Source organism: Colossoma macropomum, unplaced genomic scaffold (assembly GCF_904425465.1).
Source record: "Colossoma macropomum unplaced genomic scaffold, Colossoma_macropomum, whole genome shotgun sequence".
In the NCBI taxonomy this organism is placed as follows: Eukaryota; Metazoa; Chordata; class Actinopteri; order Characiformes; family Serrasalmidae; genus Colossoma; species Colossoma macropomum.
Genome location: NW_023494792.1, coordinates 36696853 through 36724061, shown reverse-complemented (window position 1 = coordinate 36724061; position 27209 = coordinate 36696853). Strand labels below are relative to the sequence as shown.

At 39.3% G+C, this 27209-nt stretch overlaps 1 protein-coding gene across 2 annotated transcripts; it reads left to right on the top strand.

Moving 5' to 3' along the window:
* The first annotated feature begins 974 nt into the window (after nt 1-974).
* Nucleotides 975-26321, top strand: LOC118812223 (tRNA-dihydrouridine(20a/20b) synthase [NAD(P)+]-like). Of its 2 annotated transcripts, XM_036577031.1 has the most exons (12): nt 1002-1248; nt 1336-1457; nt 1544-1661; nt 1802-1924; nt 2026-2256; nt 14263-14364; nt 18571-18671; nt 19625-19766; nt 19899-20034; nt 23499-23601; nt 24003-24103; nt 26132-26321. In XM_036577031.1, exons 1-12 carry the CDS (start codon nt 1187-1189, stop codon nt 26165-26167), a joined length of 1377 nt encoding a protein of 458 aa, XP_036432924.1. In that variant the 5' UTR covers nt 1002-1186; the 3' UTR covers nt 26168-26321. The 2 variants fall into 2 exon arrangements, with proteins under 2 accessions (XP_036432923.1, XP_036432924.1); XM_036577030.1 differs by lacking the exons at nt 14263-14364; nt 18571-18671; nt 19625-19766; ... (2 more) ...; nt 24003-24103; nt 26132-26321 and adding an exon at nt 6073-6403 and having other exon boundaries at nt 975-1248; nt 2026-2252.
* Nucleotides 26322-27209: the final 888 nt, after the last annotated feature.

The window sequence follows — 27209 nt, the reverse complement described above, 5'->3', positions numbered from 1 at the left end:
TTGCAGAGTGGGAATTCTCCTCTCTACAAGTTCTCTGGGAGAATTACCACTCTGCAATGTCTTCCGATTTTAGCCGTTGAGCGCTATTTACTCCCATTCATTGAGAACTCCCTCGCGGGCTCCCTCTGCTGGTTAGCAGTCCTGTTTTTGATATAACGGGGGTTTGGCCAGGCTCCTCATAAACCGGCTCTGGTGGAGTAACGTTAACAGTAGTCACTACAAAGAGTATTCAAATATCAATGCAATTAATTTCTTAACACACAGATTTAATATGAATTGTAATGCTTGCAGTTTCTGTGAAGAAGACATAGAATAATTAGAACATCTATTTGTTTTCTCATGCAAGCTATCTAAAAGGTTTTGGAAAGATCTTTATGCTTGGCTAAAAACAAAATCCGAATGACCTGACTTGGAATATGATTTCGTAAAATATAGTATCTTTATTGACAATTCTAAGACAGATTTTTAGTTAACAACATCATAATTTGGGCTAAACACTACATACATGAATGCAGAATCTTTAAAAACTCAGCTGGTTAGCATGCCAAACGATTTGGCTTTGTTTTAGAAATCCTTAAAAGCCACGTGTAGTAAATATGCCCTTAAATATTTAAAAAGACCCTTTATGTTCCTAAAGAGACCGAAGAAAAGCGTAAAATAATTGTTTCTTTAATAATTTCGCGTCGTTAAATTTCGAATCAGGCCGAAACCGGATTAATTAGTGGACCGTTTGTTACTACTGGCGCACAAATTGCATTTAAAATGTATTCTAGCTACGTAACTCGACAATTTCTCCCCATGTAGTGCACTATGTAGGTCATAAAATGATGGTTTCTACATCCAAATAGTGCATTATAGGTCCGTGTCTAACATATAGAGTACTAGCTGGTGCAGAAGCCATAGCTAGATTCATGACCCATGCAGTGCACTATGTAGGGAGTAGGGAGATATTTGCGATTCAGCCTGAGCCTTTTCTATTGGCTGGCGTCATCCTGACCGAACTACACTAACCAGGAAGTTTCGCTTCTACCACGCGTTTTCAGGTCGCTTAGTGAAAAACATTCTGTGCTAATAATATGCTGTAAGCTCTTTACAGAGCGAGATAGTGCGGTCTTGAAAACGGGTCTACGATTGTAGCTATTTTACGCTGTAGCTATTTTAGCCGTGCTGTTTTATTTACAGCGTCATGGACTTGTTCGAAAGTGGCAAAGTTGTGAGAGTTTGCGCCCCAATGGTTCGCTACTCGAAGTAAGCTGAGCATTTAATGCATGTGTATGAATGAATTTGTAGGAATATTTTACCTTTGGTTACATATATCTTACTTTTCTCCTTTAGGCTGTCTTTCAGGTGTCTGGTGCGGAAATATGGCTGTGACATCTGTTTCACGCCTATGATAGTTGCAGCGGATTTCATGCGTTCTGTAAAAGCCAGAGACAGTGAATTCACCACTAACAGCTGTACGTCTGATTGTACTTTTTTTTTTTTACAACAATGCTTTGAAGGTTTTGGGCAACGCTAAGTTTTTATTGTTCATCCAAACCAGCTGATCGACCTTTGATCATCCAATTTGCTGCAAAAGATGCTCAGACACTGGCAGATGCTGCTCGTGTGGTTGCACCCTTCTCAGATGGTGTGGATCTAAATTGCGGCTGCCCTCAGAGGTATTCCTGAAGCACATTGTTGTAGGTTGACAGAAACAGGAGATATCTGATAAGGTGTCATAAATATGTGTAGCAAAAAGTTAACTTCACTGTGCTGCATTGTTCTCTTGGCCTCAGACTGGATTTTGTGGTATTTGCAGGTGGGCTATGGCAGAGGGCTACGGGGCATGCTTGATTAATAAACCACAGCTAGTAAAAGACATGGTGAGACACGTGAAAAACCAAGTAGACAAACCCAACTATGCCGTGTCCATTAAAATAAGGTATGGCTATACAGCACCAGTTTTACTTGACAAAATATATTTTACATAGAAGCATTGTATTTTTTTTTTGGTTTAGATTCTGAGTTTATATTTACTTCCAGAATTCATAAGGACTTGCGGAAGACTGTGGACCTTTGTCAGAAGGTGGAGGCAGCAGGGGTGTCGTGGATCACAGTCCATGGGCGGACAGCTGAGGAGAGGCATCAACCAGTGCACTACGATGCTATCAAGAATATTAAGGATAGTCTCTCCATTCCAGTCATTGCCAACGGCGATATCAAGAACCTTCGAGATGTGGAGTCCATACACCAGCTCACTGGCGTGGATGGTATGTGCAAAATTAATGTTTAAAAGCATCTATTTGTAGACAGGGCGATCCTTGAACTGTATAAATGGGCTAGCCATTGGGTTGCCAAGGTCATTTTAGGGGGTCCACCTGACAGAAGCACATTTTTATACATGCAGTATGAACGGTAAATCACTGGAAGGTTTTCGGCTGTAACATTTAAACAACGCTCAGCACATCGTTAGTATGCACTCCTACACACATAAAGTGCCCACAACACACAGTCTAAAGGAGCTGAATTTATCTTTCTAGCTTCTTATCTGAATTTTCTGTTCCATTGTAAATGGTACAGTAGTTACATTCTGGTGTTTGTACAGTTATAAGAATGAGAAGCGATGAAACTGTTGCATCATTTAAGGTGGAACAGAAAATTTGAACAAGAAGTCAATTTTAGCCTCGTCACAGTCTAACACGCACATTTACAAATATACTCTGTCTTTCACACAAAACATCTGCAGCTATAAAATTACAAACAAGTAAATAAATAAAAAGTTTTTGGATCTTAGCCTTGCTTAAAATGTAAACACATCTTTCCAAACTGTAAAAATATAATTTTTTATCATGGTCAGTTCCGCCTCTGCAGCATCCCTTTGGTTCAACTCTGCTATAGGCGTGGATGATGTGTCCTCGTACTTCGGTATGCAAATCAGTTAAACAACGTTACCGCCCCCTGATCACGCCCTACTTTTGCCACACTCGTAAATATGAAAGCATAGGACCCTGGAGCGAGGAGATAAACACACTCACGCACTGAGCTAAATACCCCCAGCACCACTTCACAAGGCTGCGATATGCCAGATGTCTCTAACAACTGTAAATAACTCAATTAATCTAAGCTTAGTTTGTAATAAAGATGTTGGACAGATTAAGTGAGGATTCTTGCAAGTCTCCATAAAGCTTCCGGTGTTGCATCCGACTCATGTTTCACAACTCAAACTCGGGCGCGCACACTCACTGAACAGAAATCAACGGCAAGCAACAGTGGAACTACGGAAATCGAAACGGTTCAGCAAAGGTTAACAGTAAATGGTCATTGTTACCGACTGTCTCAACCTTTCGTCTGTACAGCCTTTCTCAAACTTTTTTCCACTTCCTTTATTTCCAGTGCTTCTTGTTGTTGATTTCTGTTCAGTGAGTGCGTGGGTTCGATTTATGATGTGAATTTGAGGCGGAACTGAATCAGATGTAACACCAGTAAATGCCATGAACAGCTTGCAGAACGTAAGGATTTAGGGCCACTGCAACAAACCCTGAATGACCAGTGATGCAGTCTGCGACCTAGATGTCAAACTGAATGAAACTTGGACAGTGTTCAAAGAAATCAACTTTATTAATTCGGAATTCAGTGCATCTCAGAAATCAGGACTCGGGTTATATTGAATATGAACCTGCTAAACAAATAATTAGAAGCCAGCCGTCACGGTTTTAGGGGATGTTCAGATGCCTCTCCCACTTGCTGCTCATCATTTTCTGGCACTACTGACTCTTCGGCGGCTTGAGTTAGTGGCTCATACTGATGAAGCTCAAGACGCACTGCCTGATCAGGAACATCTTCCCTCGTCAAAGATGGAGATGGTAGTACAGAAAAATCGTCAGCCTCGTAAGACTTCTCAGTTGCAAAAGTGCCGTTTGATTCTGTCACTCTCCATATTTTCTGGTAACTAACGTACACTAGCTCTAAAAATACAGCAGCTCACCCAACCCAGTTTCCCTCGCAGCCTGACCTCCAAACCCGTACATCCCTGCAGTGCCCCTCCCATTTTTGAGTATTTTTCAAAGTTGAGCCATAGATGGACTTGTAGTTACTGGTGGGGTGTAGTTACTCTTTAAGATAAACATTAAAAAGCTGTTGTACTGTCACTGTCAAGTACTGTATTAATACACTTTTGTTCACTAAGGCACAAATAATATAAAATATACCCTCAAAGGTACAGTAATGGTTTTAAGGCTAAATTGTGTACCTTAAATTACCACTCTAGTATATACGTGTGTATGTGTGTGACAGAGAGGGGGTACGCAGCAGAAAGTTTAGAGTCCAAGGGTGTACTGGACTGCAAAAAGTTTGTGAATCACTGAACTGGAGAATGACCAACACAAACTGTGCAGCAACAGATGAGCTACTGTCTCTGATTTTACATCTACAAGGTGAACCAAAGAAGGAAAAAAGATTTTTAGGGTTCCAAGCATGAAACCTATTTTTCCCCGCTTACTCAAGGTAGTAATGCCATCCTGATTAGTCGATGGGGCTGATATGATGCATGTGTACACATTTTAATCAAGGTCTCCTAAACCGTGAGGTGTATAATCAAAATTCTTTTTGATTCAGATTCATACCAACCTGTGATTTGAATCATTTCGCACTGTGTATTTAGATCCTGAACTTTTACTTTCTCAAAAAAACATGCACATTAAAAAAAGGGTATCATGAAAATTACCCACCCTTTAAAAATTTGGCCTTAAACTCACAAGAGTCGAAGTTAGCAGAAATATTTTGATATTATATTGCAGCGGGTCACGCCCAAAATACTTTGTGGGTGAGGCCAAGCGTCACAAATAATCTGTAAATTCTCAGTTCATTACCCGTTCATTACCGAATCTCCGAGCCTGTTTACACCTTTCATGAACATGTGTTTTGTGTGTGGATTGTATCTGGATGTTACTTTTCCCATGTAAAAAGCACCCTAACACATGCATCATTTCTGGTTACTTTTTTGGCGTTGGTAAATTCAGTGAGGCTGACTTCCTCAGACTTGACATACATGTGCAGTGTGTACAACAAAAGTACTAGAGCAACCCCTTGGTGGACCTTAGCCTGTGCTTGGAACTTTTTAATCACCACTTGCAGCTATACAGTACATAGAAAAGTCACATGCAAAAGATTGAACACCCTGGGTAAAATTACATCTTGTTGAATTTTTTGAGTGAAAATAAGTTAACACATCCTCTACAGAGAGCAAACTTAAATATGGCATAGTTCTGTGAATTTTAGTGCATGGTTTCTATTTATTTCAAAATAGGACATGAAATGTGCCAAAACTTCTTCACTGGCCACAATCTCAATATGTTAAATTCAGCAAATAAACAGTAACGTACATTAAAATGTACAGAAATGTTTCTCTGTAGAGGATGTGTGCGTATTTGTCCCATTTCCTGTATGTGTTTTAATAATTTTTTCGAAACTCCTGTTTTCACTTATTTTCCTTTGACTTTCCCTTCTTTATGCATGTGGATTATCTAATCTTCTCATTTTTTACCTGGAAAAATGAACACATTTACTTAATGGCTGTTCTGACTGGAAGTAAAGAAATTCAGATTGACCACCAACTTTTTGAGACCATTGAATAATTTATGAAATGACTGCAGCGTACGATGATAGGTGAATGAAAGCTCTTGTGGTCATTCAGCTGGCTTTGATAGCTTGGCAGCTCTAAACAACCACATTTCTTGGTGGAAGAATTGTTTTTTTGTTGTGCTTTTTATTGTGATTATTATTATTATTAATTATTTATTAAACAATTATGTGTTTTATCATATTGTATTTTATGGCCACACAAAACAGAATTATGATCTCAGTTTAACTATCAATAAATGGCATTCCTTGTTAAGTCACTCACAATAGTAAGTCAAGTTCCACTATTCAGAAATGGGAGAATTAAAATAATTAAGGTCATGGTGAAAATCATTAAGCCATGTAACTTGTGTGTGTTTAAGTTTCATGTTTGTTGTAATGGCCTTTTGCGAACCAGTTTAGGGTGTGTTTACTTTACTTTAATCCACATTGTTGCTTTCTTAACCTTTGTAGGAGTGATGGCTGCTCGGGGACTGCTGGCCAATCCAGCCCTGTTTGCAGGCTATGAGTACACCCCTTTGAAGTGTGTGTGGGACTGGGTGGACATTGCTTTGGAACATGGGACTCCTTTTACGTGTTTCCACCATCACCTAATATACATGTTGGAACGGATCACTTCTCAGCCAGAGAGGAAAATCTTCAACAGTTTGTCGAGTATATCTGCAGTCACTGATTATCTACACAATACATATGGCCCCTTATAGCCATAAATAACTATTTCTTCCACCAAAGTGAACTGATGGTAATTAAAATAAAATAAAGATTGTAAATAAAACTTTTGGAAATATAATTCTGTATATTTGTCTGTATACATTTGAAAACACACCTTGGTTTTGTTATTCACCTGATTTACATTTAGATTTACATTTACATCATTTAGCAGATGCTCTTATCCAGAGCGACTTACAAAAAGTGCTTTGTCTATCCAGAGAAAGAATCTTTGCTAGCTACCAATAGGTTAGAGAGAAAGACAGTCCTAAACTTAGATACTGCTAGAATCAGAAGGTCATTGACACCTAGTGAAAAGGGACAAACACAGAACAGTGCAATACAATACAATACATAAGTGCTGTACAATACATTACAATCAATACTTAATTTAGTGCTCATTTCTGACAGTCTGTAACCTTGGGTCATTTGTTCAGCTGCGAAGAGGTAGGCCAGGCAAGCTCACAGAACAGGAGTGCAGTGAAGGGCGAGCTACCGAAAAATCATTCATCTCTGGAAGCTTCCTCACCATGCAGTCTGACAGACAAATCTGGGTTTGGTGGATGCAAGAGTATGCTACCTGCCTGAATACTTAGTACCAACTGTAAAGTTTGGTGGAGGAGGAATAACTGTCTGGCACTCTTTTTCATGGTTTTGACTCCTTACTTTTCAGTGTTTACAGCATAAAACAATATTATAGAGAATTGTGGTCTTCCACATGATGACTCCTCCTGTGCACAAAGTGAACTCCAAGAAATTGTTTGATATGCCTTATTAGAGAATGCAAATGCGTAATCACATTAAGCATAACCATGCAGTTTGAAAAACACCTTTTACTTTAAATAATGCTACTCGTAAATTTTTTAAAATATGCCATTCGGTATACTTGCATTGGCATTTCTGTGAACAGGAAACGCCAATGCAAGTATACCGAATGGCATATTTTAAATTTCAATTTGAGCCCACAATTGCACAAAAGTTGGAAATTCAAATTTAGAATTCAATCTGGGGAATACATTGCAAATTTTTGCCATTTACGTTTTCATTTTAACTGTGGTGCTTATGTGCTTCCATATATAGCTTGACGTTCTCTCTGATAATGTAATTTCCAATGCCTAATCAGAGAGTATAGATGCATTTAGGGTAAAGGGCATTTTTGTCATTATTGTTTAATCACATAAGGATATAATAAAGATACATAAAGGATACATTAATGCGTAACCTTACGTTACCTATGAGTCAATTCACTCAGTACAACACATACTGTATGGAACATATAGTCATGCCCCGCTAAGCAGATACCGAACTGAAAGAGCATCCTAGTGCACCCCAGACTCCAAAGAAAGAACCACATGATCCAGGCCACCATGCACAGGCAATAAAAGTGCCCAAAAGTATGAGGTGATGCCCAGCTGACAGCAATGCAAATATCTCCTACAAGGACGCCCTTAAATAGGGCCCATTATGTAGCCATTCCCCTTGTGGAATGAGCCTGCACTTCAGGTAACTCCAGAGCCTTGCTGCTGTAAGCTAATGAAATAGCTCCCATAACCCAGTGAGAGAGATTCTGTTTAGCCAAAGCCCTGCCTATGATTTGGTTGGCAAAACAGACAAAAAGCTGGTCACACAAACAGAAAACCTGCGTACGATTAATGTGTGTATGCAGTGCATGCACAGGGCAGAGCATGTGCAGTCTTTACTGGTCCTCAGATGCAAACGGAGGAAGAGAGAAGGAAATCAGCTCAAAAGCTAGTCAGCTATAAGACATAGGCAACAGTTTTGGTGTATACACCACATTAGGGCACACTGTAACCTTGGTGTCTCCTGGTGCAAACTGAATACATGAAGTGTGTTCCAATAGTGCATGGACCCACACTTTGAGAGGCTAAAGCAAGGAGCAGAGCCGACTTATATAAAACAAACTCCATGTCTACAGACTCCATAGGCTCAAAGGGAGGCCCACATAAAGCCTCAAGGACAGCAGTTAGGTCCCAAGGAGGGACAGCAGGCCTAGAAACAGGCTATTAGTGCCGCAGCTCCCTCATGAAATGTATAGCTAGGGGGTGCGCTCCTGGAAACAACCTGCCAAAGCCAACATGACAGGCTGATATAGCCACCACATAGACCTTTATTGTCGAGAATGAGAGATCTTGCTACAATAACTCCTGAACACTGGAAAGGCTCTAACTTTCCCCGACACCAAAGCTCAAATGCACGGCATTTAAGTGCGTACAAGTCTCTCGTCGAGGTGGCCCTTGAATACTGAACTGTAGCAGGGGTGCACAACTCTGGTCCTGGAGGGCCAGTGTCCAGAGTCCAAAGTTGGTGATTTACCTGCTCCAGCACACCTGATTATACTTATCTGTTAATTGCCAGGTTAAGTGGGTGTGTTTGAGTAGGGAAACCTCCTAACTGTGCTAGACATCAGCCCTCCAGGACCGGAGTTGTCCACCCCTGAATTGCAGTAATGACGTTAGAGGGCAAACCGCTGGCCATCAAAATTGACCTTTCGGCAGGTAATTTGGTCACCCTGCTGAAAAAAGGACCATTAGAAACCATTCAGATTAAAACCTAAAGGTTGGAATGGAATTGGCTTAATAGTCTCCAGTAGAGACCAATAGTTTCCTGTAGAACACCTTAAGATCCCTTTAGGAAACCATCAAATGCATTTAGAATCAGCCACTGGTCACCTGTTAAACATTTAATTGTCCTTAATTATAATATCAACAGATTAAAAAGCCAATACACATTACAAAACTATCAGGAACCAAAAGAAACAGTGTTTTCAATGTTTTTTTTCTCAGCAGGAAGAGGGGTGAACTATTTCCCTGCCTGTCTGAGACAGGAGATTTGTGTGAAGAGCGAGAGCTTTTCAGTGGACTTATGTTGGTGAAAAAGAGTGATTTCATATTTAATGTTGCTGCTTTTTATCTTCACTACGAAGTGAAGATATAGTTTCTGGAATTGTCAGTTAATTCACAAAGATAATGCATCTGCTCCGAAATTTTAAAATGTGTGTATTGGAACAACACAAAAAAACAGAGAAAAAAAAGCCAAAAATGATAGAATTTGACGCAAAACTCCAAAAATGGGCCGGACAAAATTATTGGCACCTTTTCAAAATTGTGGGTAAATAACTTTGTTTCAAGCATGTGATGCTCGTTCAAATTCACCTGTGGCAAGTAACGGATGTGGGCAATATAAAAATCACACCTGAAACCAGATAAAAAGGAGAGAAGTTGACTCAATCTTTGCATTGTGTGTCTGTGTGTGCCACACTAAGCATGGAGAACAGAAAGAGGAGAAGCGAACTGTCTGAGGACTTGAGAACCAAAATTGTGGAAAAATATCAACAATCTCAAGGTTACAAGTCCATCCCCAGAGAGCTTGATGTTCCTTTGTCCACGGTGCGCAACATAATCAAGAAGTTTATAACCCATGGCACTGTAGCTAATCTCCCTGGACGTGGACGGAAGAGCAGCCCCAATCAAGTTCCAAAGAAATTCAAGCTGTCCTGCAGGCTCAGGGTGCATCAGTGTCAGCGTGAACTATCTGTCGACATTTGAATGAAATGAAACGCTATAGCAGGAGACCCAGGAGGACCCCACTGCTGACACAGAGACATAAAAAAGCTGAGTAAGCCAAAATCCTTCTGGGAAAATGTCTTGTGGACAGATGAGACCAAGATAGAGCTTTTTGGTAAAGCACATCATTCTACTGTTTACCGAAAACGGAATGAGGCCTACAAAGAAAAGAATACAGTACCTACAGTCAAATATGGTGGAGGTTCAAAGATGTTTTGGGGTTGTTTTGCTGCCTCTGGCACTGGGTGCCTTGACTGTGTGCAAGGCATCATGAAATCTGAAGATTATCAAAGGATTTTGTAGGGCCAAGTGTCAGAAAGCTAGGGTTGCGTCCTAGGTCATGGGTCTTCCAGCAGGACAATGACCCCAAACATACTTCAAAAAGCACCCAGAAATGGATGGAAACAAAGCGCTGGAGAGTTCTGAAGTGGCCAGCAATGAGCCTGGATCTAAATCCCGTTGAACACCCATGGAGAGATCTTAAAATTGCTGTTGGGAGAGGGCACCCGTCAAATATGAGAGACCCAGAGCAGTTTGCAAAAGAAGAGTGGTCTAAAATTCCAGTTGAGAGGTGTAAGAAGCTTGTTGATGGTTATAGGAAGCGATTGATTTCAGTTATTTTTTCCAAAGGGAGTGCAACCAAATATTAAGTTGAGGGTGCCAATAATTTTGTCTGGCCCGTTTTTGGAGTTTTGCGTGAAATTATATCATTTTTGGCTTTTTTTCGTGTTGTTCCAATACCCACAAAGGAAATAAACATATGTATATCAAAACGTGTAATTGCAATAATTTTCTGGGAGAAATACAACATTTTCTGGAAAAATTTCAGGGGTGCCAACACTTTCGGCCATGACTGTATCTGTTGGTTTTATGAACCACTTATTTGAAATCACCATTTTATAAAGCCATAATCACCATTTTTTAACCGTGTTTTGGCGAAAGGCGGCTGGCTTAACCGCAGGGTGCATCTGCTGTTTAGTCAGATTTGTCTGCCGAGGGAAGCCAAAACAGCACGGAAGATCTATTAAGGTCAATCTCTCACCATTCTTCTTTGTAGTGTTGATTTGCAGTGCCTGCCAAGTGCCAACAGCATGATTATCTTTTTTTTTTTAGGTCGTTCTGTTTTGGGATTACATGCGAACCAGCACATAGCATGACCGTGCAGTATATCCATTATATTAATTATAAAAGCATACATTCACACTGTCCTAACTGAGCCGCTCCATCTTCCGCCGCACGCTCACACACACGCACACACCCCCGCGAGCCAGCCCAGTGACGTCAAGACTGTGAGACGGGGGAAGTGTCCTGCAGTAGGGTGTAGCTGTAACTTCTTCGAAACTTTCGTTTTCACTTATTACGGCCGGTTTAGGCGAATGTGTTAGCTGAATCACACGGAGGTGAGTGTTCAGCTGTGTTGTTGCCTTACGATTTATATCTGTCTCGTCAAACGTGCAGTATCAGCTCGCAAGGGAGATATTTCCGGCTTTAGCTAGCCAGACTTATTGCGTTTGTAATTGGTAGCTAGTTTAGCTAGGTTAGGGTGGCGCTCATGTGGTCAGAAAAATAAAAGATGCAGACCGTATAACGTTAGGTGTATTTGTCAGTAAAGGGAGTGGGCTAAGAGTGACTAATACACAAGTCCGATTTAGATTTAACTACCGCTAGTGTGCATTTGGTATTATGTCCCTTGTATTTTCTTGTATTTCCACATCGTCGAGCGTATTATTCAGTAGCCACATGGAAGCGGAGCGAAATGATTGAGTTATTCTGAGTTATAAAGAGCCTGGAGCACCGGTGTACTCTGAGCATGCGCAGAGTGGAAAACGGACTTTCCGCGCTGCTGCTGGCTGCCTTCTGTTGTCAGATGCTGATGGGTGATTCCACGAGTGGGGGGCCATTTGTGTCCCACTGATATTACATATACAAATATGTATGTAATGTAGACTTTTTAAACATATGTAAAGTGTCCTTCACCCTCTGTTAATATATTATTTTTGAAGATAATATATTAATGTAATAGAAAACATATTAATATAATAGAAAAGCTTATTAGCGTTTACTCAACCCTGTTAACTCAATGCGTTCACCCCCATGAAATATCTGGAATATTGCACAAGTCACATTTGCATTATTCAAATTTCCTGAAGGTGCAAGAAGACAAGTATATTCTGTCATTGTTATCACTTTATTTTCAATGATGTTGTGACATTGACTAATGCTGTCACTTTGAAAGTACAACCCTATAGATATAGACATTAATTGTGTATCAGTTCTATAGTAAAAACTTTCGACTCATTACTCATTTAAGCCATTACCAGGAAAGAAATCTTTTTAAAAATTCAGTGTTGAAAAATGACAAAAAAAAAACAAAACGGTATAATGTGTAAGCACCGTTTAATTCTTATGGGATGTAAATGACACCCAATTGTGGAATCACACGGGTAACTCATACTCCTAAAACTTATTATGATAGTGTTGGAATACTTAGTTAAAAAAAGAATTCATTACAAATTGCTCTCTACATCTCTGAAACATACATACTTTACTTACTAATTCCTGAAAAATTGATAAGGACAGGAATCTTATGACACTACTTTTATGCTACTCTCTAAAACTCATACAAATCTGTATGAGATTGGAAAGTACAAAGAATGACACAAGCAGTAGTCCTTTCAGAATTTTATTTAAGTAGAAATAAATTGGCTCAATGAACACCTTTGCTGTAAACTCTATATAGCCACTGGTGGTTGGTTAAAATTTTTAACCTGGCTAATGCTTTTTGAAAACAAATCAGTCAGTAGAAATAAACATACTGCAAAACTGCTGCCTTTAATGAAACATTTTTGAATAATATAGAGTGGCTTTGATGCAGAATGTAAGTGCAAGTGTAGATTTGAATAAACAGAAAGCAAAACATGGAAATAGCGCAAAGTTAATGACCAGGAGCAAATACATTAAATAACATACAAGACAAAGGAACACTGAAACAAGAGAAGACAAGTAAGACATGATGAGGTTGGATTGCGGAGTGGTGAAAAAACTCATTCCATGTTTTGTAGGTCTGGTTTTCTGTATAGACATGGGGGAGGTGCTGAGGCAGGATGTGTGGGTGTAAGTTGAATAGAGAAAGGGGCGGAGCCAGATAGGAGAAACTATGATAACACTTGTTCGAGACAACATATATATTGTTTGTATTGTGCCTGTGGCATTTGACACATTAACAAAAAAAAGACTAACTTGTCTACTGTAAGACAAGTGAGATAGGGATCTTTACTCATTAGTTTCATGTTGGCATGCAGCAGTCTGGGACAGGTCGCTTGTTGGGTTTACAGTAGTGGAAAGTTGTTTCAGGCTTAGGCAGAACTAACTGTATGTTCACATTAGTGTGCAGTAGAGTGACAGAAAACCAGTTTAGTGTGTTTTTGTGTAGAAGGTAAATCAAATGCAGGGATAAGAGTCAAAGACTGTGTGCAACTTATGAGTCTGTATCATAATGTACATACAGTGTTTCACTCCAGGTTATTAACAGGGGAAAAATAAATAAAAATAGCCTTTGTAGTATTTAAGCTAAAGTTAGCTGCAAATGGCATTCACAAATATGACTCCTAGCTGTGTGCCAATTCCCAGTTCAGCATGAAGAGCCTGCATTGAACCTGGAGGCATATGGGAGATTGCTCACATTGGCTAGCTTTGGAACATGTACATCATACACAGATCACTAGCATGTTGCATGCATTTTTGCCAGAAATGGAACTGAGATTCCAATAAATTTTAATAAAGAAATGAATATACGTCACTTGACAAGCTGGCAAAAAGTCTTTAATTTACAGCATGGAAAATATGTATACAAAATCTTTTAGTCTTGCAGTTATCACTTCTGAAAGTGACTGTAAAACTCATGTGTAAATGCATATGTATATGTATATGTATTTGGAATGAGAACAGATTTGCACAATTATATCTACCCCAAATGTAGTTCTTCAGACAAGACGGTGTCCAAAATGTACTCCTTTGCTTTTGCAATAATGTAGATAACAAGTAATTAAGCTTATATCCTATTGTGCAATTTCAGTGCCTCAAAGGATGCCATTTGTACAAAAGCAGTTTTAGAAAGTAGCACAATAACTTCATCTTTACAAAAAAAAAATAAACAGGTCAAATTTATTATATTATCAAACTGTTAAAATGTACTGCACTATTCTGCCCTTAAACATGGGTGGTTAATGTTGCCTTATTTCTGTAAGGGTTCACCCTGCACTTCTTCAATTTTATTGTGCTTTTCCCTGTAAACAAAAACCATCAGTAGTTTTAGAAATGTTCTTCTCAATTGCTTTCCAACAACCATTAGGCCTACAGAGATGACTTTGCAGTGGACTGCAGTGGCTTTGTTCCTCTACGTTGAGATCGGAATCCTTGTTATCCTCTGTCTGCCTTTCATCTCACCTCAAAGGTAAAATGGAATTGAGTTTATCCTCATTTCTAAAAATTCAATGTTTCAAAAGGTTGAAAGTTTCACTGGGCATTCATTCTCTGAGGTAGTCAAGTAATAGTTGCAAATAATAAATGAAAAAATTAGCAGTTTAGAAAAAGTTATTGTATATTTTAGTTTTAACATTGTGTTTTTGCCATTTAATATATTACCAATACTACTAGGGATGCAACGACGAATGGATCAAATCAGTATCGTCAGTTGTAAAAACTAGTTGTGAACTATTACTTGGTTTGACAGTGCTTATGCTTTCCATCTATCAGTACATCAATTAATTAAATAAAATACAGATATGAGATACTGCAGTACAATCATTCAGTTATATGGAAACACTTTCCACTTTAACATCATCTAAAAAGACGGTTTCCTATAAAACTGAGCTTACCTGACATGACAACTTGACTGTGTGAGCATCTTGGAGAAACCCTCTGCATCCACAGCAGAAGCTCAGCATGCAGGGTAACATTAAATAAGATACTAAAACCCTAGTCAAAAGTTATTGCCTGCTTTTTCAGTTAGCTCAGTTAGTTTTAATATATAAAAATATAAATTTAATATATAAAAAATAAATTACATTGGCTGATGTGATGAAATTGTTTGCCTACGCTGCATGGCTATTCCATAGAAATCTGTCCACACAAGAAAAGTGTTTTAGGTCCCTGAAAACTTGTAAAGGACTGATTCATTAATTATGGAAATAATCATTGGTTGTAGTCTTTATTAAGACCATCATTGCGGTTAATTGCTGAAATGGAATTATACTTTGTAAAGAAAGTGATTTTACTTGCTTAGGACTCAGGATTTGGTTTGAGACTCACCTGTATTGACTTGAGACTTCAGTTGGGACTTACCTGTCCTGACTTGAGACTTACTTGTTGCTTGCAATACAATTACTTGCTCCCACCTCTGCTAGGAATCAGACTCCAGTTCCAGCAGTAAAGCTTGGCTCTTCATTTTTTAAAAACAGTGTTTTAGCAGGTGGAGTTGTTAATCAAGGGCATAGCGTGGTCGCCAAGGATGCACTGGGGCTCTCTTCAACCCAGTCACCAAACCTAAACTCTGTGAGTTTAATTTTTTAATGGGTGACTTCAACTACATAAACCCAAGGAAGGTTCTCTCCAAATTTGTTCAACATGTTTCCACCATGTAAACCTGAGGAAGGTTCTCCACAAATTTTATTAACATTTCCGTTCCGATGCGAACTGATGCTGGATCATGTTTACAAAACACAGGTCTATTCTCGCTCCACCTTGGACTTTCTGGTCACACCTATGTGCTGCTGATCCCCACATATCAAGCGCTACTGGAATGGGTGAAAACAGCCATCAAAATATGGCTGAAAGGAGAGATATCAGATCTGCAGCTATTTCAGTTGATTGGATCATGTTTAAGGATGCTGCTACATGTGTGGATCACGGAGACTTGAAGGAATGTCATCCGTCATCAGCCATTGACTACCTGAGCAAGTTTGTAGATCAAGGATGCTTAATCCTGGTCCTGGGGATCTACCCCGCTGGAGAGTTCAGATCCAACACATCTGGCTTTATCTAATGTTTCCCCCGGAAGGCTTTTATTACCTGGATCAGGTGTGTTAGATTAGGGTTGGAGCTAAACTCTGCAGACCAGGATTGTGCACCCCTGGTGTAGATGATGGAGTGATCACTTAAACTGTTACCAAACCAGAAAGCCTGGCTGAGTACTCAGGTCTGTTCCCTGTTTAAGGTATGCGATTTGGCTTTCAGATTAGGTGACAGAGTGGTATGAGGAACGACAAAGCATCTCATGCACTGAAAGTTCAAGAACATTTCACAAGCAGTAACCCACAACATATGTGGCAGGGTATTCAGACTGCCATTAACCACAAGATTAAGAATTACCTCTAACCCAACTATGCCACACTGGCCGGTACTCAAATTCTGTGCCCATTTACTTAATTTTTTTGAAGCATACAACACTGAGGCAGTAAGGATCATATCTCCCCTTGAACAGGTGCTGTCTGTCTGCAGCTGATATGAGGAGAGCCCTGCTGAGGGGTAAATCAATGCAAAGCTACTGGCCCTGACAACATTCCTGGACATGTTCTGAACACGTGCACCCACCAGCTAACTGATGTCTTCACAGACATCTTCAACATCTTTCTCTCCTTTGTAAATAACTACCACCCTGTTGTAACTGTCATTAGTTATTGTCATGACTTGCTTTGAGTGATTGGTCATGGCTCACATGATGGACACTGGGCCCCTAGCAAGAAGCCTACAAATAAAACTGCTCTACTGAGGATGCCATAACCTGTGCCATCCAACTGACCTTATCCCATTTGGACAGCAAGGACACATGTTAGAATTCTGTTTATTGACTTAGCATGCAACACCATTGTACCCCAGTAGCTAGTCATTAAACACTCACGTGCACTGAGCTCCTCGATCTGCATCTAGGTTCTAGAGTTTCTGAGCAGCGGGTCTCACATAATCAGGATCCAGAACAGATTGTCACGCTCTAAACACCGGAGCTCCCCCAGGGCTATGTACTGAGTCTTCTGCTGTACACTCGTTTGTCGATGACACTACAGTCACGCACCTTTAACAATGATAAGGTGAGGCACCTGGTGCAATGACAATAATCTCTCCCTGATTATCAGCAAAACTTTGTGCACGTCCCTCTGCACAGCAGCAGTACTACAGTGGAAACTGGGTGTGCACATCACCAACAATCTCTTCTCATCCCTGAACACCTCCTTAGTGAAGAAGGCACAACAGTGCAGCTACTTTTTAAGGAGACTGAAGAGAGCTAGGATGCATAAACCCATTCATAACTCCTTCTACAGAGAGCACCCTGACCTGCAGGAATGCTGTCTCATGTGGAAACTGCTCCACCTCAAAGAGGAAAGCCCTGCAGTGAAAAGCGAGCACTGCCAAGCCATCACAGGATTTTCCTGCCAACAAGGACATTTACATTGAACGGTGTATGCACAAGGCCTGCAGCATCAGCAAAGGAGCTTTCAGACTGAATTCTGCATTCTTTACATTGATCTGTTGCACTGTACGTATTGTACCCAGCCAATTTATGTAGACAGACACTTTAATCTGTATACATTGCCTGCTGTGTTTGTTATTGATCTAGGGTGAGGCTGTAACAGAAAATGAGCGTGGGCTCTCTCCCCAGTCCTGCCAGACCAAACGCCAGACACTATTCGAAAGAAAACCAGCTTAGATTTATTTATATTTTCTCAAAGTCTCAATGGCAAGACTTTTATCATTTTGCAACGTGGGACAAGCACATGCCAAAATAATAAATAAAACAGCTCAAGGTTTTTAAAACTAACTAAACCTGAAAACAAAATGAAACAAATATAACCCAAACTCCCCTTACTCCCTGTTTAACACCAGGAGAAAGGAATTTCATCCCCTGTATTCCCCAGAAATTCACAAGTTTCACAAAGCTTTCACAAAGGGTTTCATGTCTAACAAAGTTTTCATGGGTTTCACAAACTCTAACAAAGGTTGCACAAATTTAACATGTCAAGCAAGAGTCCCACACCAGGCTGGTCTGGACAGGTGTACTTGCAGGTCATGTCAGAGGGCAGAGAGCCCTGAACGTCTCTCCAGGTAGTGGCTCAGTGACCTCTTCTACTGGAGACAATCACAGACCTGCACATACTGCATCAGAAACACAAAATGAGAAAACACACAAAGCAGCAGCCACACTTTAGGGGGTCATAACACTATGTCTATTGTTATGCTGTTAAGGACGATTTCTAATAGTAAGTGTGCACTGATTGTACAGCATGTACATTGACCGCCAGCATCTGTCACTCCATTATCTGATTTCGCATCTGTACTGTCCTGTGCTTAAAAGTGGAGTGGTTATTGGACATTGTATAAAAGAGTTTTTTTTATATAGTATTTTATACTGGTTATTGTCTGTATTTATTGTGTTTATTTATGTTTATTGTGTCTGCTTGTACTGTTGTCTGCTGCTCTTCTGTTGCACCATGCCCTGGAGAAACTATGTCATTTTTCGCTCAACACATCTGTGGTGAGAAGGAATCACAGTAGAACTGACTTTTGACATTTATTAAGTCCTTAACAACTACCCAAACAGGCTATCATTCTCCATGATTGAAAGTTTTAAGTGATATGTTGTTCTGTGTCCTGCTGTTCTTTGTAGATGGCAGAAGATTTTCAACCTGAGCATATGGAACAGTATTGGTCATTTCTGGAACAAAGGATTCCTGGCAATGATCATCATCCTCATAGTTCTTTTTCTAGGTACGTGAACTTACTCTCTTCGTGTTTTGCAGACCAAAGCCATCACAGTCCAAGCAAAATATCAGAGTTGTGCTTTAAGTATAAATGGTTTGCATTTATACTTGTAGTTCAGTTCTCTTGGCCCAGACCAAAACAGGAAATGATACATTGTTGCATTTTGGCTCTGATATGCTTATATTCACACTAACATATTTAACATCGAACCAAAGGTTTTAAACAAAAGTCATACGAGTAAAAGGCCACAACTGATTGGGCAGATTTTATGGTGTATAATATCTGTGGTAATGTCCGCTGAACTCTCTGAATCATGCTGTGCTCTCTCCTATCTAGGCTCGTTGGTTTTATCTACTTTTGTGATGTTAGAGCAATAAGCCACAAGACTCCCTGTGTTACTGTGGTTTTTGCACGACTCAAAGCAAGGCGAAATCCCTGTAACACCGCCTCGAATGGCTCATTGCTTTTACAAAACAGAGTAACATTTGGCGGCTTAATAAATAATAAAAATTATGTGTGCAGTCAAATGTGTATATTGAGTATTTTACAACGATTTCAAACGTGCATCGGCCTCATTTTAAGTCTCAAACTATCTGTTTGATAATTACTGATTCAGAGTTTATGAGGAGACCAAACAGCATCAGACACTTGTCTTTTCTCTTTATGCAGAGAAGAGATGATGGTTTGTTCTGTCTTTTGTCCATTTAGACATCTTTGGTCTGTATGGTGTTCATACTTCCAAAGAACTGCACCAAAGTTCGTTTGGAAGGAAACCTGCTAAGGGGGCCTCTGTCTGTGTCTTTGGTGAATGGCAGCGTTCTCGTTTGCTCTAACAAACCACACTAACAAAGCAAACCTCGCCAGGTTTGATTTTAATCGTACCAAACCTGGGAGTTCTAAACACACTCCAAGTAAACTAATTGAGTCTATTCTGTTGTTGTTCTACTAATCCATGGTAGATGCTGTGAGGGAGGTTAGGAAGTACTCTGGAACTCAGCCCAGTAAAGAAGCCGTGCCTAGCATGTATGATCACTTGCATATGAAGCTTTTCAGAGCCCAGAGGAACCTGTACATCTCTGGTTTCACCCTCTTCCTGTGGCTGTAAGTAAGATCCTACACAATAAAAAAGACCATTGACTGACAAAGACCAATCTTTGTTTTCTAGCAAAAACCTCTTAGTTCTTACTACTTTTCTTTTAACATGTTTGCTTATGTGGCATCTGCTTTTGACAGAGTCATGCGACGAGTGATCATGCTGATAAATCAGCTGGCAGTGGCTAACAACACCAGCAAAGCTCTTCATGCCCAGACAGAGGCAGCTAACCAGGCTGCCAGGAAGTACATGGAAGACATCGAGCTGCTCAAGCAGGTCTTTTGCCAGATTTTTTAGAAATATACTCTAAACACAAGCAAGTTTGACTGTGCCTTTAGATTTGAATGTAAATCTCATTATATGTGCATGTTGCTTTTTTTGTGGAAAAATATTGTAAAAAGTATGGTTTCAGAAAAGAGGGAGTTTTTGCTGTTGTAGCACCAACTATTTGTTCAGTGATCATTAAGACACTGGCTGTAGGTGGAAAAACTGTGCTGTCACATTATTTAGTATGTTTTTGTATATTGGCAGAAAAGGCACTTTTGTATACCTTTTTTTTAATCAAAGTTGCGTATGGTCAAATCTGATTGGAAAATGAGTGCGCACAAATTTCACCATCAGTTTAATCTTTGACATATCTTTATGATCGAACTCACATTTGGTAGAAGTGTATGTAAATTTGCATGTAATATTTTAACAGCCTGAAAACTGCCTGATTTGCGGTTAAATAATCAAAATTATTGTCAATAACGTCAATAATATCAGCAATAACAGTAGAAATAAAAAACAATGATCATGCCACTATATTTACATTTACAGCATTTAGCAGATGCTCTTATCCAGAGCGACTTATAAAAAGTGCTTTGTCTACCTGGAGAAAGTATCTTTGCTAGTTACAAATAGGTTAGAGAGAAAGCTAGTCCTGAGCTCAGATACTGCTAGAAACAAAAGCCCATGTTGATACCTAGAAAAAAGGAACAGAATTAAACACAGAGCGTTGCAATACATTTCAATAAGTGCAGTACGTACATTACAATAAATACTTAACTCAGTGCTCACTTAAGTGCTGCAAAAAGAGATGTGTCTGTGTTTGAAGACTGCAAGAGACAGTCAGTAGGAGTTCGTTCCACCACCTGGGTGCCAGGACAGAGAAAAGTCTTGATGCTTGTCTTTCATGCATCTTGAAGTATGGCGGGTCAAGCCGAGCTGTACTTGAAGCTCGAAGGGCTCGAGGTACAGTTCGAGTAACTAACTGTGCACATAGCAATCCTTGTACTAAAGTGGATGTTCTTGTTCTTTACACACTGATATAACCAAATGCTGCCACTATAAGTTCTATTTAAAGACTTTTGCTCTATACTACTGATCCAACAAATAACTTTCTCCCTAAAATACAAAACAGTTTACCTAGTACAGTAAATGTTCAATTACTGCACTGTTCTTGTTCACGCAGCTACTGTTTGAAATCACATTACCATATCTGAAGAAAAAGGCTGTGACATTTTGTTTGTTTCACATTTTATTCTTTTTAGTCATTGCAATTTTAATACTATAAAGCTAGTTTTGCTTTATTAAGCTCTGGGTAATAGCAGTGCACATCCTGCTCAACCCCAAACTCTGCCTATGAGGACGACCCTTGGCTCATTAGCTGCTAAATTCTTTTGTTTTATTGGCTCACTGTTGAAACTTCCCAGGCTAGATGTTTTTAGCAGCTGGCTAACTTGAAGCAGGGCTCCGTCACTCGCACAACACAGCGAACTGATGTTACTGTAGATCAAAAAGACAAAAAAGTGCTGTTTTCAGTTTAAATATACCTAAAAGGAGGACTCTGTCTGCTGCGAGATTCACACTGCAGTTAATGCTTTTACACAGCGATTGTCAGATATATTGCGGTCCACCCCTCAAACTACTACGACAGCATAAAGAAATCCAGACGTCTACTGGCTGGTGTTTGAATACTATGATATGCTCGGACATGGATGTGGTAGGAGTGATGGCAGTAAGGTGGTGTGATCCATCACTGACCTACCAAGCCAGCTAATGTTTGCTGTTCGTACTAAGTTGACGTTGTTGAGAAACTAAACAGTTTAGCACTTGTAACCAGATAGCCTAGCATTCGTCACCAGACAGCTAAAAACAATGTTTTTTTTTTTTCTTAAATTATGACTATTACAAAAATTGCAGCCGTGCTTTTCCAGCTGACAAAAACAGCTCACCAGAAACTTTCTCCCACTCTCCCATGACAGATTTGTGAAATGTTACTCTGTTTGGCAAGTGTTTTGTCATGTTCTGACCATAACTGATAGTTTAAAACAGCAACTGACCACTCAGGAGCAAAAATCAGCCTTCAAACTTGCAAGAAATAATAATTTGACATTTATCGCGATATGTATCGATATCAAACGATATGAAAATTTTTATCGTGATACGATTTTTGGCCATATCGCCCAGCTCTGCTTCATGTAATATGTATGTATATGAGGGCAAATTAGGGCATGCCTGTTGCAGATGGTATGTAAATAAGGTACTTGTGCATGGCACTTATGTCCACACACTAAAGTTGATTCATCAGTGCCCAAATCACTGCTTGTTTGTCGTCACACGACAGTTTCCTGAATCAGGCGCGATTGTTTGTATACTTTGATGTACAGAGCCAATATGTTTTGAAAAAGCGCACGCCTACAGTGGCCTCCAGATCAGAGTTTTTCTTCAAAATTACTAGCTCCCCTAGAATTCTTGTGAATGAAATCTAATTGGCATATTTTCATTCAGATTTGACTTCTTCACAAACACATAAGTGATTATCCATGATGGGATGTCTCATTGGGGTATTAATATTGAAATTACAATGACATTTAAAGTAATCTTGTTAGGATGCATGGCATAATGAACTCTATAAAATACCAGATTTCCTTACTTTATTGCTAGTGACTAAAACAGTTGAAATTCATGAACGCTGTGACTGATTCGTATGAAACCGTATCAGTCTATAGCTTACAATACTTTGTTCACCAGTAGGGAGTGCTACAGTGTGCTTATAGCCATTTTTCAACAACAGCTTGCATGATCAGGTTGATATTTTGCATATATTATCTGCACTAGCTTGGGAGTGGGTTTCTTATGACGGCAAAATATGGCCACTGTCATTCAGTCAGATTTTGGCAGGCATTTGACAGGCTTAGCATTGACAAAAGTCAAAAACTAAATGGTCTGTTCATGTATCTGTTCTGTAGAGGCCCATGAACTTACAAGAATCAGCCACTGGGGGAACACAAAATAAAAAACCTATGTCTCAGATATTATTATATATCCACATTTGTCATTTGTGGGGTGTTATGCAGCTCTTTGTTTTGTTGGGGTGTTAAAACGTTTGCATGCTGCTGTATGTTCACCACAAGAAGGATAAGCGGTTTAGAAGAGCTATTAATAATAGCTATTAAAGATTAAAGGGGAATTCCACTGATTTTCCAAAATGTGATAGGAACCAGGATTTACAATGTCTAAACACAAAGTTAATCATTCCAATCACCACTACTGCGAACAGTTCTGGATTTCTTTACAATGGAGCATTTCACATCAAATTCCAAACTAGCTGTTTGCATCTTAACCATTTAATTATGCTGAAATTTTGGAAAATTGGTGGAATTTTAATTACATGACATACAGGGCTTGTTTGGGCCAAGCTTGCACAGGATAAGTGTTGACTGGTAGGAGGTTTTGAGGTTGTGTGCTTATTTTAGGCTTTCACAGATAATGCAGAGGGGGAAAAGAGTGCACAGAAGAATGAGCTTCTCAGGAAGGAGGTGCAGAAACTCACAGAGGAGCTGAAGATATCTGATGAAGGTGGGTGAAAAAACCTGTAGCTTATGTGTAAGAGGCTGAATTAAGACATACTGTTAGCATATATAAGTTTCTATCCTTAAAATATGTGAAACTGTTTTACTGAACAAACTAAGCCTATTTGAGGAACTTGCTTTTATCAAGTGTTTGAGAATATAAAATTGGTCATAACTAGTTTTGTCAAAAATCTGCATTTTCTTATACAATTAATTATGAAAATTTGAAATTATACCAATATTCATTTCCACAGTATGGATTCTGTCCAAATTGGATGGGATTTCTGCTGGGAAGTTCTGCTGCTGAAATTGAGATTTGTGTTCAGTTGATCCCTAACCCCTCTGAGAGCTCAGCTAACACATTTCTCATGTCATATACATACATTCATCATTGGTTTGACTCTGCAGCTCTGAAGAAGTCCAAGTCAGAAGTTGAGGCCATGAAGGAGCAGACAGAGAGCCTGACCAAAGAGTATGACCGTTTACTTCAAGAGCACCAGATATTGCAGGTAACAGACTTTTTCTAAACGTAGATGTAAACACTGTCCCTACACAAGGCCTGGGTGATATGTAAAAATAATTAGCACAATATTTTCTATTATGATTAGCGTTATTAAAGATCGTCCTCAGTCAGTCTGAGCTATATTCATCTGGCTTGACTGATACATGCCCACCAATGATCACTCAAGTAGTATCCAATTCAAGAGAATACCAATTTCCTGAAACCAACACAACTAAACGATAGAATATTCTATGTTGCAGTGTATGGTGTCTGAGTGTTGGTAGCCAAGCGAAGAAGTAGCAAATACTGAAAGTTTTTTAACAGTTTCTGTGATATAATTCTGTCTGAAATATTTCACATAAAGCATTTGATGACTATTCTGAGTTTAGCTGAAAATGTATTCCACTGAAGGAAAATGATGTGAACTCATACATTTTGTCACTTGTGGAATATCCATTTTGTAGGGTAGTGTGGGTAGTAGGTAGTAATACAAAACTCTTAAGTAGGGAGTTTTTAAACACTGTGTCCACTCACTGTCCGCTCTAATAGACACGCCTACCTTATTGGTCCACTTTTAAGGCAGAGATGATTGCTCACCTGTTGCTGCACAGTTTGGTGTTAGTCATCCTCTAGTCCTTCATCAGTGCCCAGAGAACGCTGCTCACAGGACGCTGTTGGCTAGATACTTTTGGGTGGTGCACTATTCTCAGTCCAGCAGCGACACTGAGATGTTTAAAAACTCCAGCAGCACTGCTGTGTCTGATCCACTCATACTAGCGAAACGATTCACCACCAAATAATATCTGCTATGTGGTGGGGATTTTGGTCACTGATGAATAGGGTAAAGGTGGGATAATAATTCATGCGGAGAAACAAGTGACTACGCTGTAATTGTAGAACTACAAAGTGCTCCTATATGGTATGTGGAGCTGATAAAATGGGCAATAAATGTCGATACAAAATAGGTGTACCTAATACAGTGTTCAGTGAGTGTATATTTGAACGATGGTTGGGGCTTCTTTACTTCACACAGCTGTTTAGTATAAAAGCATGTATAAAAACAGAAGACTCAAGGTTGTGTGTTATCACAAATAGCATCATAACTATGGTGCTTTTGGCTGCAAACAAACCAAAACCATGATGTGGGAATTTGTGACCAATTAGTCAAAAGAGCATTTGTGAGGTCGGCACTGATGTAGGAGGAGAAGGCCTAGCTCACAATCTACATTCCAAAACGTCCCAAAAGGGGCGTTGAATTCAGGGCTCTGTGCAGGCCATCAGACTGCAAGGTAGTAAAGCATGATTCATAGCTCCCAAACATGCTTCCACTGCTCTTGAATCCAGTGGTGTTGTGCTTTATACACCTGCATCCAGCTGTTTGATACTTCTTAATTATTGCCCTGAATATTTTTATAATCATTGCCTAATTTATGAAGGTCAACAACCTTTTTTCTAATGCCATTCACTTCATCAGTCCTCCCCCTGTTAATGGAAGACTAAGGGTGTTTGGCCTACATGTCACCTCATATTTATGTCCTAGTGAAAAAAGAACACTTAAATGTACTTAATAAACAGTACAATGTACAGTGTGCAATGCCAGTTAGGATGCCAATAATTTTGACATGCATGTTTTTGTGAAAAATGCTTATTTTTTAATTGGATTAAATGTAATTACAATGTTACATTTCTCTCAGTTTTTGTTATAAATTAGGCTGATGAGTTTTTCAGAAATGTGCTTACCTTTACCAAGGGTGCCAATAATTGTGGAAGGCACTGTACACACAGTACACACATACACACCTGCACCGTTACTTTTATTGAAATTAAAATGAACTAAACCTCTGAGCATCAGTTAAGTGTGATACATGATAATTTGTATCAAGACATTGCAAATAATAAGAGTAATCGAGTGGCCTTCTTAAAGGACACATCATCTCACGTGAAACGCTTTTCTATTATACTTGCTGTGTACACAAATACAAACATCACTCACATTACCGCCTTCTCACCTGAACATTTTCTGTTTTTGTCCTAGAATCAGATGGAGAGTGACAATAAGAAAGATACGTGAGCAAACCAGTCAGCAGGAAACTGGCGGCAAACTCTGCATGGCACCTCCCACTTCCCCCCCAAGGAAGGGGAATGTACAGTTTTACATGGTGTTAATTAGAGCAAATGCAGACCTAAATTCACTCTCAAAACACCTTTTTTGGGTTAATTCCATGGATTTTTGACAATTTCTGCATAAATAAATGGTTGAAGATGTAAAGTCACTTAGAGTGGTTTGATGTGAAATACTCAATTCTAAATTCAGAATTGTTCACAGTGGTAGTGATAAGAACCAGACATCTGAAGAGTTTAACACTTCTAAAAGCTCCCTCACAAAAACATGAAATGGTTTCGAATGTCCGATTTCAAAGACACTGTTTTTACGATGGATTCGAGAAGGTTTTGTCCTAAAACATCTTTTTAAAAATCCATCCGTGGTGGAGAAGCACACTCAGGGTGTTATAGGGCAACATAGCCCCCCAAAAAAGCATGTTTTTAAGATTTATCACTATTCTTCAGTTGTCAACATTAAATATAAAAACACAGAAAGCACATGTAGGTGCACTGGTGGTTTTATAATAAATAAAATGGAAACATTTGTGTTGTAGACATCACGACTTCCGGTTCTTATCACCACCACTGTAAAGAAAATACAAGTAGGTGTGTTTCTCTATAGTGATCCAGTTTGCATCAAAACACCCTGAATTCTTTGATCACTGGACACACAGTTGTTTTTTAACTTGGCTGTTTTGAAAGTGTAGGTACAAAAAGTGATGCTGGATATAATTTTTGGTACATTTAAAGGTATAGGTTGTGTTTGATGCATGTTATTTTCCTCAGTTTCTTTTTTGTTTTCTCAGCATACATCCTAGGAAAAGACTCCTTGTGCCAAAGTCAAAGGAAATCAAATAGATTTACTACTTCAATGCCTTTTATATTTGCGGAGTCTTTTTTTAAAAGGTTGTAAAACAAAGCAGCAATTCCCACGGCTGTAAGAGTTGTTTTTAATGAACTTTAATTAAGATTAAACTATATGTACAGGTACAACAAATAAACATCACAAT

Excerpts from the sequence above, each read along its gene's own strand:
- LOC118812223 (XM_036577031.1), top strand. The coding sequence starts at position 1,187 with ATGGACTTGTTCGAAAGTGGCAAAGTTGTGAGAGTTTGCGCCCCAATG. Across the intron at positions 1,925-2,025 it reads GCCGTGTCCATTAAAATAAG|AATTCATAAGGACTTGCGGA; the intron begins GTATGGCTATAC and ends ATTTACTTCCAG. Across the intron at positions 14,365-18,570 it reads CCTTTCATCTCACCTCAAAG|ATGGCAGAAGATTTTCAACC; the intron begins GTAAAATGGAAT and ends TGTTCTTTGTAG.